At 50.5% G+C, this 13,017-nt stretch overlaps 1 protein-coding gene across 4 annotated transcripts in view; it reads left to right on the forward strand.

The window, feature by feature from the left end:
* LOC139765117 (uncharacterized) overlaps positions 1–12,051 on the forward strand; it is a 246,508-nt gene extending 234,457 nt beyond the window's left edge. For all 4 annotated transcript variants that reach the window (XM_071692304.1, XM_071692303.1, XM_071692306.1 and 1 more), the window contains 2 exons: positions 7,682–7,784; positions 9,894–12,051. In XM_071692304.1, the coding sequence (XP_071548405.1) occupies positions 7,682–7,784; positions 9,894–10,725 (935 nt within the window). In that variant the 3' untranslated portion in view covers positions 10,726–12,051. The remainder of the gene's footprint in view (positions 1–7,681; positions 7,785–9,893) is intronic.
* The last annotated feature ends 966 nt before the right edge of the window (positions 12,052–13,017 follow it).

Here is a 13,017-nt window from a genome sequence, read left to right on the forward strand (position 1 = left end):
TTATAGTTGATCGCATTAGTCTCAAAACCGTCATCGGTGTATGACCGATAATCCGATATTTTTTGTAATCGGCAGTAACCGTTGCATAATGCCATCTTAACAACAGTGTATCGAATAAATGCCCTATAAAACGGCATTTAATGTCGACCGTACATCAGACCTTAACGTAATGCCGGGTATTTTATCCGCATTGTATCAAGATTGGGGGAAAAAAAGAGAAGAGATGATAAAGACAGGGAATAAAGGAAAAGAACAGAAGATGGAGGAAGATTGAAAAAGGGGAGAGAGAAAAAAAAATATGGGTAAAACTTTTTCACACACTAATTATTTCGTCCATGACAGGGCCAAGGTCTGGGATGAGTCGTCGATGTTTATCTCAGGCTGAGGGCGACAGCTTTTTAAAGGTCGTCTCGATATTTCGCCCCAAGATGTCGAACCCGCTTCGATGGGGGAACGTCAGCAGCAGGGGGTCTGTGCCAGCCCCGCCCGTACCTTGTGATGTGTGTGTGTGGTTAATAAAAGACGTTTACGGGGTTCGGGTTTGTTCACCTACGCCCCCCACCTCCCTCCCTTTTTTTCGCACGATGGTGCGACGCTTCTAAAACCGTGCGACACCTGCACACCTTGAAGTGCGAATGGTGTGACCCTTAAACCACCACTGTACGACCCTTGAAACACCACTGTACGACCCTTGAAACCACTGTACGGCCCTTGAAGCACCACTATACGACCCTTGAAATACCACTGTACGACCCTTGAAACCACTGTACGACCCTTGAAACACCACTGTACGACCCTTGAACCACTACTGTACGACCCTTGAAACACCACTGTACGACTCTTGAACCACTACTGTGCGACCTTTGGATATGATCCCCTGACCATATATATATTTTAACTTGACCCTCCCCTAATGGGGTCAGGCCAGAAGACCAAACCAATCACCACCCAAGGGTCGTACCGTCTTGCTCAACAGTCGTACCATCTCTCGCGGATGTGATCAGTTCTTCACGTGCTTGATTTACCTCTTGGGCAAACTCGCGTCGTAGGTAATCGTAAGTAAGTGAGACGATGCTCCTCTCTCTGCCTCTATTCCTCCCCCTTTACCCATGGCTGTCTGGGCAGTGTTGCTCCAGGAACGAATCCAGTTCTGGAAAGCGGAGTTATGTACCGAAGGGGAAGAATGGGTGTTCAGTTCTCTTTCACTTCATGATTTTTTCCTGCAGTGTGGGTTGGGGTGTGTTAGATGCGGGGATGAGTAGTGGTTCAGGTGTGTGGTGTGAGGCGATAGTGGTGGGGTCAGGTGTGTGGTGTGAAGAGATAGTGGTGGGGTCAGGTGTGTGGTGTGAAGAGATAGTGGTGGGGTCAGGTGTGTGGTGTGAAGAGATAGTGGTGGGGTCAGGTGTGTGGTGTGAGGAGATAGTGGTGGGGTCAGGTGTGTGGTGTGAGGCGATAGTGGTGGGGTCAGGTGTGTGGTGTGAGGAGATGGTGGTGTGGTCAGGTGTGTGGTGTGAGGAGATAGTGGTGGGGTCAGGTGTGTGTCAGGTGTGTGGTGTGAGATGGTGGTGTGGTGTGAGGAGATAGTGGTGGGGTCAGGTGTGTGGTGTGAGGCGATAGTGGTGGGGTCAGGTGTGTGGTGTGAGGAGATGGTGGTGTGGTCAGGTGTGTGGTGTGAGGAGATAGTGGTGGGGTCAGGTGTGTATCAGGTGTGTGGTGTGAGATGGTGGTGTGGTGTGAGGAGATAGTGGTGGGGTCAGGTGTGTGGTGTGAAGAGATAGTGGTGGGGTCAGGTGTGTGGTGTGAGGAGATAGTGGTGGGGTCAGGTGTGTGGTGTGAGGCGATAGTGGTGGGGTCAGGTGTGTGGTGTGAGGAAATAGTGGTGGGGTCAGGTGTGTGGTGTGAGGAGATAGTGGTGGGGTCAGGTGTGTGGTGTGAGGAGATAGTGGTGGGGTCAGGTGTGTGGTGTGAGGAGATAGTGGTGGGGTCAGGTGTGTGGTGTGAGGAGATAGTGGTGGGGTCAGGTGTGTGGTGTGAGGAGATAGTGTTGAGTCATATGTGTGGTGTGAGGAGATAGTGGTGGGGTCAGGTGTGTTGTGTGAGGAGATAGTGTTGAGTCATATGTGTGGTGTGAGGAGATAGTGGTGGGGTCAGGTGTGTGGTGTGAAGAGATAGAGGTGGAGTCAGGTGTGTGGTGTAAGGAGATAGTGGTGGGGTCAGGTGTGTGGTGTGAAGAGATAGTGGTGGGAGTGAGGTGTGAAGAGATAAGTGATGGGTCATGTGTGTGGTGAGAAAGCCAGTGTTTGTTCAGGTATGTAGAAAATTAAGCCAGTTTTGGGTCAAGAGTATGGTGAGGGAGTCAGATGTCGTCAGGTGTAGTGTTGGGAGAGAGAGAGAGAGAGAGAGAGAGAGAGAGAGAGAGAGAGAAGCTGTGATGCTGGGTCAGGTATGGTGGGGTTAGAGAGAGACACCGAGTGCTAGTGAGTCGGGTGTGTGTGGTGGTTAGGGAGCCAGTGCTAGTGAGTCAGGTGTGTGATTCGGGTAATTATGCACGTAGACCTGACCATCGGGCGAGGGGGCAATTTGATCCTTCCCTCCCAGGGTAGCAGGATAAGCGGCCAACGTGATACAGGCAGAGCGGGTGCTCCTCATAGCCCACACCTCTGGCTAAATAGGTGTCCAGTGTCAGTGTGGAGAGAGCTGGTCTTTCGTCTGCCTCAGCACAGCATTTCCTTGGCTGCTGTTCACCGCCGCAGCATTCCTGTGGCTTCTGTTTTACCGTTTTTACCACCACAGCATTTGGATAGGGGCTGTCGTCCGCTGTCTTAGTTTCCAGACTTGATTTTGCATAGTTTTGTAAGATTTTGGGTGGGTAAGAAGAGGCACACAGGCCCCGTTGTCAGTGTACTGCACTGGTAATCTAAGGTTCTGTTGAACGGTCACCCTGGGTTCTATTTTACGACTATGTTCTCCGTTGAACTGTCTTTATGGAACATCTGTTTGACTCTCCTCTCCTGGGTCCTCAGTTGAAACTTCTCTCTTTGTCCTGTTGAAATGGTTGTATGGGATGGACACCCCTGTTTGATGACCTCTGTTGAAACTGTTCTCTGTTTCTTCTGTTTTACTGGGTCTATGGGACTCTCCTGTTTCATCGCCTCTGTTGAAACTGTTCCCTGTTTCTTCTGTTTTACTGGATCTATGGAACACCCCTGTTTGATCACCTCTGTTCAAACTGTTCTCTGTTCCTTCTGTTTTACTGGGTCTATGGGACTCTCCTGTTTGATCACCTATGTTCAAACTGTTTTCTAGTCCCACTGTTAAAGCGGCTCCAAGGGACATTCCTGTGTGATCACTTTCCTAGGTCCTCAGTTGAACTGTTCTCCTAGTCGCTCTGTTTTGGCTCGGCTGTGTGTGTGTGTCTGTATAGGCAGATTGATTGGCTAATGCTGTAAGGATGTCTCTTAGATCATCCAATCACCCTTCGCCACCTCCAGACACACGAGGCCATTGACGTAAGCTGAAAGAATCCATATTACCTTTCGTCCGCATGGAAAGGTTTTCGTCTTTTCCATCTTCCTTCTCCCTTTAATTCTTGTATCATTGTCTCACGTATGTTGAGGTCCGAGTATAATCTTTGCTTCGTATTATAGGTGTGGAGAAATTGATATATTCCTATTGATGCCTCTTGATTTTTTTTATATTGAATTTTGAGTAGGGAGGAATTTGGTAGACTCTTATAGATTTCTCCCCATTTCTTGTTTAGCTCCTTAAAAGACCATGGAGTTTGTTGCGTCCAGGAAACTCTTTTGTTTACGTTTGGGTAGGGCGTCACGCTGAGGAGCCCCCACCCTCTCTCTCTCTCTCTCTCTCTCTCTCTCTCTCTCTGGCGCGAGCCCAGCCCACGGCCTGCCACCTCCACTGAGAGTGTTATTTGTCCTGGATCCCTCGGCGTTAAACGATGCCCTTCCGCAATGGTGCCGCTGAGGCAAATACCCGGTCATTATCTTAACGAAAACCTAGCCATTTATAACGGGTCACAGTTGCTCAGCGCTCGTGAATTTGGTGGTTGGGGGGTGTTCCGCGCTTGCGCTAACCCGCCCCAGCATTGGTTGCAAATATGGAGACATTTCGGGTAGGTTTACAGCGGAACACGGGTCAATGTTAGCGGTAGAGAGCTGTGTTAGAGGAGGATGCTCTCCCTCTCTCTCTCTCTCTCTCTCTCTCTCTCTCTCTCTCTCTCTCTCTCTCTCGTCACGGACCCTCGCCACCATAAACCCAAGGTCTTCTTGGCCTGTGGTCGCGCCGTCCCCTTACTCGCCGCCAGTGTCCAGCTGACGGGGTATAAGGCAGCGGCGGCGCCTCCTCCTCCCTCAACTCACCCACCCACAACACTGCCAGCAACACCACAGTTCGCCCTGGGAGACTCCACGTTGCCCACACTGATTTCCTCGCACACAGAGCGCCCCCTTCCTCTTAGGCCTGTCCTCCAGTGTGTGCGGGAGAGGAAGATTTGTGACGGAGCCCCCTGTACACCTCCTTCAGGCCGCTGCAGAAGGTGGAGGAGAACTTGTGTTTTTAAGACGGCTTGAAAACTGGTGCGTCTCAAGACGCCGTCTCTCGCGCCCCTTCTCCATGCTGGATTTTACCGTGACATTCTACGCCTCAATTATTCCATCCTAATTGGATCGTCCAGCTCTGGGTTGTAGCTCTGTTCCATAGCCTCCCATCCGACCTCCGTGGTATGAATAGTCGTTGCTCTCGTGGTAAAAGATCCCTTTTAAGTTCAACCACGAAGCTAAAAAAAAAGGTCTTTTATATGGCATTTCCTGAATTTTTCTTTTTCTGTGGTTTAAGTGTCGTCTGCCTGTATCACTCAGTAATAGCCTGCCTTCACCCCTTTCATTTAGATAACTCCGATAACAACCATGTAGGTTGTGAAGAGAAGGGCTTGGAAATAGACCAGAGGACCTTTGGCTTGTTAAGGCCCCTAAACTGGTTGGAAGGGATGATGATGAAGTCAGGAGTGCATCAGCTTCAGTTGACGGACAGGGTTCGACCTCAGCGTCTCTGGTATCTGGGTAACGCATCCAACGCTGGGTGTCTAGATGTGGATAGTTGTGGCTCAGTCAGTTCCTCCTGTGGGTCATAGGCTGCCAGCATTGATCTGATCTTTTCCCCCTCGCAAGAGCGGCGAGTTTGTGCTCTGCATTCGTACCCAATCCTGTGGACGGTGGCGCAAAAGGGAGGACACAGAGTGTACAGAAAAGACCCAGCGACTGGGGGGGGCCTCAGTGACTGAGGTATATTACAAGCCAAAGTTTGACGACTGGAGTGGCATGTGGCTAGAGCAGTAGTGGGATGTTGTGAAGCGGTAAGCGGTTAGTTTTATGATACAATCGTTCGTATGAGGATATACATGTGTGGTCAGTAACTTAAGTATTGAGGACTCTCTATGGGCTGTCTCGTCAATAAGTGATTTTCTTTGCTATATTAGGGAACCGTGATCATATGAGTGGCATATCTACTCACTGGGTGTCTAGTGGTGTGGTGAACGTCAGGGGCGTAGATAATATACTAGATTTCCCTCTGTGTGGCGTCCGGTCCACAGTGACCCCTTGGTCTGCGAGGGTCGTGTTGACTGGCAACAGGGAAGAGATGCGTCTGATGGTTCAACTGGGGGGACACATGTCCTTGCGCCTCAACTCTACGGGAACTGCACGTATCCTGCGGCTACCGCATGCGACACAGGATCAGCTGGAGCTGAGATTCGATATATATTCCTTAGGTGGAATATTCACCGCTTCCGTCAGGACACATAATTCTTTTAACAGAGGGCTGGAGCTATTGTGTCAAGCCCCACCCCAGGCCACGCCCCAGGCTCCCCGCCCCATCCTAGCAGCCTCTTCGCCTCACCTCAGCACCCCGCCGCCAGTAGACCATTTATCAAAGCCTGTCTCAAACTGCGGGTATTGTGTGAGGGGTCGGGGTTGGGGATGGTTACCAGGCCATACACTGTTGCACCCGTATGGGAACAGGCTGGTGCCTCTCCATTGGCGCCCAGCGCCTCCCCTTGACACAATAGATCGTCCGAACTTAATTCACACAAGACGGGCGTCAAGTCATATTGAGGATGATAAAGTTTGTGAATTCACTCCCGTTCCCCACCTCTCTCACTGTCGATTTGACGTAGTGCTAAGTTTGGGGGGTAAATATGAGTGTAATTCATTATGATTCTGACGGATTTTGCGACAGTATACTCCAGCACAAGTCGTAGATTTGCATCGGTAAGATATTGATCCCAAGTTAGTCACGCGCTGAAGATCGTAGAAGACCAGATATCCCTCCTCCTCCTCCTCCTCCTCCTCCTCCTCCCCAATACGAATCACTGCGGCGGCCTCAGAGCCAGGTCTGCTGCCACGCCGTACACACACACACACACACACACACACACACTCGCGTCCCCACCGAGAATTTACCAATAGTAAATGTCGAAGCGATAATACCAATGGCGATTCCCATTTTCATTGGTATGCTGCGAGGGGTCCGGGGCGAACCGGTAATCTTATTTGTGTAGAGCTTTAACCGCTCGCCCGTGTGAATGCTAATCGTATTCATAGTCTTCTTTGGGGTAGCCAGCCTCGCTCGCCTCACTGTATAAAAACTAGAACGGTTGCGCCCCTCTCGTCGACTTTCTCAATGGGACGAAGGAGGAGGGGTTATCTGCGCCATGTCCTCTGGTGGGCCGACCTGCTCCTGAAGGTGAAGGTGTGTGTGTGTGTCTACGTAAGGGCCGACTGACGGGGCTCGTCAGTCTCCCTCCTGACGAAGACTAGCCATCCGTCTTTCTTCCCATAGCTTCCTTGTACCTTGCCATACCCTCCGTCTACCCTGCCATACCCTCCTTCTACTCTGTCATAATCTCCTTCTACCCTGCCATACCCTCCTTCTACCCTGCCATACCCTCCTTCTACCCTGTCATAATCTCCTTCTATCCTGCCATGCCCTTCTTCTACCTTGTCATACCCTTCTTCTACCCTGCCATACCTTCCTTCTACCCTGCCATACTCTCCTTCTACCCTGCCATACCTTCCTTCTACCTTGCCATACTCTCCTTCTACCCTGCCATATCCTCCTTCTACCCTGCCACACTCTCCTTCTACCCAGCCGTACCCTCCTTCTACCCTGTCATACCCTCCTTCTACCCTGCCGTACCCTCCTTCTACCCTGCCATACCCTCACTACGCCCTGTCGTTAACCATGACTCTGGTCTGTCATGTTGATTCCATGACATGTCCAAAGCGCCGTCATCACAGACCATGCCAGCCTCCCTCATATCATCTCCCAAGCTTATTTCCCCATGAAGAAATAAAGCAAAAATACATCAGTGTTGTATGTTCGATTTGTCTTCCTGAATTTCATGGCCCAACCCACCCACATGCACATGCATATACATGCACGTCCGCACACGCACTTATGCATACCTATACATTTCAACGTATACATATATATATACATACATACGCAGACATATACATATATACACATGTACATAATGTGAATATATGTATATGTCTGTGTATGTGCGTGTGTGGACGTATATATGGACTGGACTACTTGGTTTTAGCCAGACTGATTAACATGAGATTATTAAGCCAGACTCACTCATCTCCTCTCCCTTCCGCAGGTCCGCTGATCGACGACACCTGGTTCCTGGTGATCATCTCCTCCTGCGTGGCTGCGACCCTCCTGGGCATCATCCTGGCCATCGCCTTCCTCAAGTACAGAGAGTAAGTCCCACCAGCTTCCATGTGCCCCGGTACACTCCTGCTTAGGGCTGTAGCCTGACGAAGGGCTTGCTGAACTCCCTAGAGCTCCTTAGCCTATTGGAAGGTTCCCAATATGAGTTTGGTAAACATGTTAGTGGATGGTCGATGCTCGACCAACTTGCCTATGGTCTCATTTGATTTTGTAGAGCCACGGAGGAGTCTCTGTGCTCATCGTAGACTCATCTTCAGACAAGCAAGCTGTTAGGTCCAAAGTATCATAAGCGATGCTCCATTCGTAAATACATTTGCATCGCTCCACTACGCCCAACGAGAGGAAAAGAAATATACAATTTGCCTCACAGGCCGACACCTGCGATGACCGAATTTGATCTTTGAGTATCCCTGAGGCAGACGCATCTGATGTCGGGTAGAGGCTGGCCCAACAGGAGTAGACGATAAGCCAGCAGTTACTGTGGCACCAGCGTAGGACTCGGTTTTGTTTAGGTTTCGCCAAGTTCGACGCGCGATTACATCTTGACAAGGCCGAGTCCGCGACGTTCCATTAGTCACACGACCGATAGATGGTGTGGGCCTCTCGATAGCTGGAGAAAAGACCCTCCCTTCCCCCCTCTAGATAACACCACCCCTTAATTAACGACCGTCCGCCACTACCCCGGCTCGTCCGCTGTACATACGGGTAGTTAATGAGCTGTGTAATGATGAGGGTGAGACAGGATCATGACGGGTCAAGTGAGCCACCGTGGGTGCCTGGGTGCGACAGATGATGGGTGAAAGAGCCACCATGGGTGCCTGGGTGCGAAAGATGGTGGGTGAAAGAGCCACCGTGGGTGCCCGGGTGCGACAGATGGTGGGTGAGCCACCGTAGGTGCCTGGGTGCGACAGATGACGGGTGGGAGAGCCCAGGTGCGACAGGATCATGAGGAGACGGAAAGGCGCCATGAGTGCCCGAGTGACATTCTATTGTATCCGAAGAAAATCGCCGAGACTCGATCCGCCATTGAACAACGCTCATGATCGGGGTTCAGTGGATGATTTTGACCAATGGGCGACACGTTTGAAAAGTCTCTATACTGACGTTATATTTTCCCTTCAAACTCTTTCGATTTGAGTAATGTAGCTTTAAAATGCTTGCTCTCTTAATAAGAATTGGGTGCTGAATAGGAGTGCCTTGTGAATGCCTGAGGAAGCAAGTAAAGAGAAAGCAGAAGGGCTTGCGTGTGAGGGCTTCCCTCACACGCAGCTAACCTGAGCACCATAACAGCTCTTATCGAGAGTATATGACTTTGTTTGGGAACTGAGCGATAATCGTCCGCTATGAGACCACCTCACCCTCTCACCCGAAGCCACACCTCCTCCAGATAGCAGCAGCCGACATGCCTCCACCCTTCCCAGATAACGCCACCAGCCTACCCTCTCCCACTCCCAAGATAAGAGCAGTCGACGTGCCTCCACCCTCCCCACACAACACCAACAGCCTACCCTATTCCACTCCCCAAATAACACAATCCCTCCCTCTCCCCCCAGATAACACAACACCCCCAAATAACACCAGCGCACCTAATCCCACTCCCCAGGTAACACCACGACGCTCCTTATTCCTGTGGATGATGCTAACCAGCGCACTTCTTTCCTCACGTATCAAAGGAACTTTATGTTCCGTCTCTCTCCGATCTTCCTCATTGATCGCACCCGTCTGTACACGAAGCCAGGATCTGCTTGACGAAGTCTTCCTCTCCCCAGCCCTCCAGACAGACGCCCTCTGCTCAGGGAAACAGAATATCGTCTTCCTGTTGTCCAGCAGCAAAGTTCTGGAAACCAGTTGCCAATTTAGTGATGAATTTGTGAATGTAGTTTTCGTGGGTCTTAAATGTATGGCTTTAGGTATTTTTAGGACATAGGATCTATTTAAGTTACCCTTTTCTATAAACTGTTCATGATTCTGAGTTACAAAAGTTTAACGCTTGGTTATTGTTCTGTGATGTGGAAGGTGAACACACGTAGAACAGCTGATGCTGTATTTGTTCTCTCGTGTTCTTGTTCTGTAACTTTAGTTTATCCGCCTGCGTCGTTAGTATCCATGTCTTAACCCCAGGTTCTCTGTTTCCCCAGGGGCAAGCTGAAGCCGCTGAGCGATGTGGCCCTTGCCAAGAAGGAAAAGGCGCTGGGTCTCGAGCGATGCGAGGCGGTGTTATACCCGACCCCGTCCGTGGCGCCCGTCCCCGTCCCCCAGCTGGACACCCGCCCGTCCCGGGCGCTCTGGGCGGGTATCAAGCCCCTGGAGGGCAACCACTACACCGTCGACCACTGCCAGCCCATGGAACAGAAGCCGGTGCGTCTGGATCTCCTCCCTCCTCACGACAACACCTACGACTACGCCGACTACAGCACCGTCAGCTACGCTACCGCTGGCTATACCACCCTCACCCCGCGCCTTGACCAGCACAGCCCTCGCCCAGCGCCCGCCGCGAGCTTCGAGAACGTCGGCTACGTTCCGGGTGACGAGGCGGCGGAGGTCGAGCGTGTAGCTCCCGACGGGTGCGTGGTGACGGCTCCCCGAGCCGCCCGTCTCTTAGGGTCGCCGCGCCCCTCACAGGGAGTGCCAGACCACCATCACTACGAGATGGTGACGCCCTCCCCCCGCCGCCACAGGTCCCTGGAGCGGGGTGGTAGCGGCCGACAACCGCCAGTCATCAGCGGCCCCACTAGTCTAGGCCCGGGTCGTCTGCCGCCCCTGAACGGCCGCCCCTCACCCCGCTACAACCTCACAGCCTTGGCCACTGGCACCCACACCCTCACGCCCAAGGTGGATAACACCCCGCGATCGGAAAGACGACACGCCCACGTCTCGCTGGACAGGTCGGGTTCGACGAGCACCACCCTGGCTCCCTCCTCTCCCACCGACCACATCTACGCTTCCCCGATCACCTCTCCAGTTATCTGAAGCTATGGGGTGCCTTACGCGCACCCTCTCGGCCCGTCTCCCCGGCACACGGGGCGATGGGCTACTGTGATTGCTAGTCGACTCCTCGAGGTGAGCCTGGCGGCTGAAACAGGCCCGCGGATTTGGAGTCACCAAGTTCCTGCGCAAGTCTTCAGCTCAGCAGGCAGCCTAGACCAAAGCTGTCCAGGTGTGGCTTTCCCTGGGCCTCAGAGCAAAGGCTGCGATTATCTGAACTGGTACAGAGCTCAGGTTACAGGCCGATGGGGCACGCCTGTGGTAGCCAGACCAGGCCACGTTCGTCCTGGACGCGCGGCCTCCTACAGGTAGCTCCCATCTTAGTTCCCTCCTCCTCCTCCTCCTCCTCCCTGGCAACGCTTGGTGCACTCAAGTGTCACCGTTTCAGGAGCTGAGACCACGAAGCCGCCCCCCAGACCCAGGAGTTTGGTCTCGTTCTCCTGGGCTTGAGGTAGGTCTCATAATGCCGTCAGAGAGACGAAGGCAAGCTGAGCGCGTCCTCTGTCCACCCGATTCCTGAGAACGGTACACACGCGCCAGCGTCGAGTCAAGCCAGATCTATCAATGTGTCGTGTGATGTTGTCTGTATATAGAGGACATACTGTGTATTTGATGATACCAAAGTGTAAGTTTAAGGACAATTGCCTCCTGGGAATCCTCATAGTCTTGTCTGAGCCTTCCACAGTGTCGGATGTGAATACTACCTTTGCGGCATCACAAAAAAAAATGAAGTATAAAGTGTTAGATGTTCCTTATCATAAATGTCGATTCCTACGTTGCAGAAGAGAACCTGATTTTATGAATAGTGATCTCATTAGTCTTCTTATAATCTTTCCAGACCAAGAGTTCTTTTGGTTGAAGAGTCTATAGTCATAAGTCCCTCCCTTCCCACATATGTCGCAGACAAGGTCAGGTGTTCGAGGAGGCAGACTTGAGTCACGTATGTGGTTTACAAGATCTTGGTGCCATACTCATATCTCTCTCCCACTCCCATTCTCTCTCTCGCCTTGGCAGAGACGCACAACTCAAACATGAAGCCTGAGAAATGTGCTTGTGTTTCTTCTAAGTCGTTAGATTTAGGCCAGTGCATGAATTCATAAGTTATGTGAATGCAATGAATTCATAAGTTATGTGAATGCTTCTGAAGGTTTCTTCAAACTTCTTTCATTCCATTGTATCAAGATAATAATTTATTGCAGTGTGTATATGTATGAAAGCTTTATCCGTCTGTACATAAGATTATTTGCTCTTTTCATTTCTGTATAAAAAAGATATGTGCAATTTTATCTCAAAATAGATGTTCAAACCATATCAATATTTTTCCTTTATCCTCTCTGAGCCGTTGGTAGAAATGCTGAGTTTATTGATGAATGATATCCAACAATAAATGATATCCAACGATAAATGGTTTCCAATAAGAAAGCTATAAATGCATTAAATCACCACGCGCAGTGTGGGTCCGATAAGCGGGGCGAGGGTGAGGAAGGCCATGTTGGACAACAGCTCACCGGAAGAAAGCTACATCGGCAGGAGGAGGAGTGGTCTGGTTCACACAGGATCTTCCTGAATATCCCAGACATGGACGGAAGCAGCATGGAGCAAAATGGTCATTATATTGTCATTACGTTCTCGTACGCAACACAAGAAACGTATAAGCCAAAGATGTTGACAGCGTGACATGTGAGACGTGGCAACATTGTGGTTGTTGTCCGGTAGGAGGCTGGAATAAAGTGATGCGCTAGCTGCCCACCCACTCCTTTATCATTTATCCATGTCGTGTCATATATCTGCAGAGTCCAGCTAAATAAATGATACAGAAGTAAGCAGCTAGCGCGTCCCTTTATTCCAAGCTTTACCTGGCACAACAACAATCACAACGTTGCCACGTCTCATACGTCACTTTGTGTATGAGAACGTAATATGTCGACATATCACGATCATTTTACTGACACTAAAATAACTGAAATACTAAAGCCTTTCTTGTTAAAGTAAGATGCTAAAAGCTTCAGCTGCATGTAGAACCTAATATATATTTCAGCTTGCCCATAAAACTAGGCAAGAAATTGTGGTAAAATCAATTCAGCTTGATAGTTGGGGAAAGCACTGATCGGTCTGTTGAAAATAAAAGGCATGTGCAGTAATAGTAGAACTGTTTGATAAGGACGAAAAATGAGATAAAAGACAGCCATGTTAAACACAATGAATGCTTATGATGGGAGTCAGGTGGGGTCATCTGGGAAGTCTTTGTTTAATATGATTCTGAATGGTTTGAGCTCC

This window comes from Panulirus ornatus, chromosome 52 (assembly GCF_036320965.1).
Source record: "Panulirus ornatus isolate Po-2019 chromosome 52, ASM3632096v1, whole genome shotgun sequence".
Lineage (NCBI taxonomy): Eukaryota > Metazoa > Arthropoda > Malacostraca > Decapoda > Palinuridae > Panulirus > Panulirus ornatus.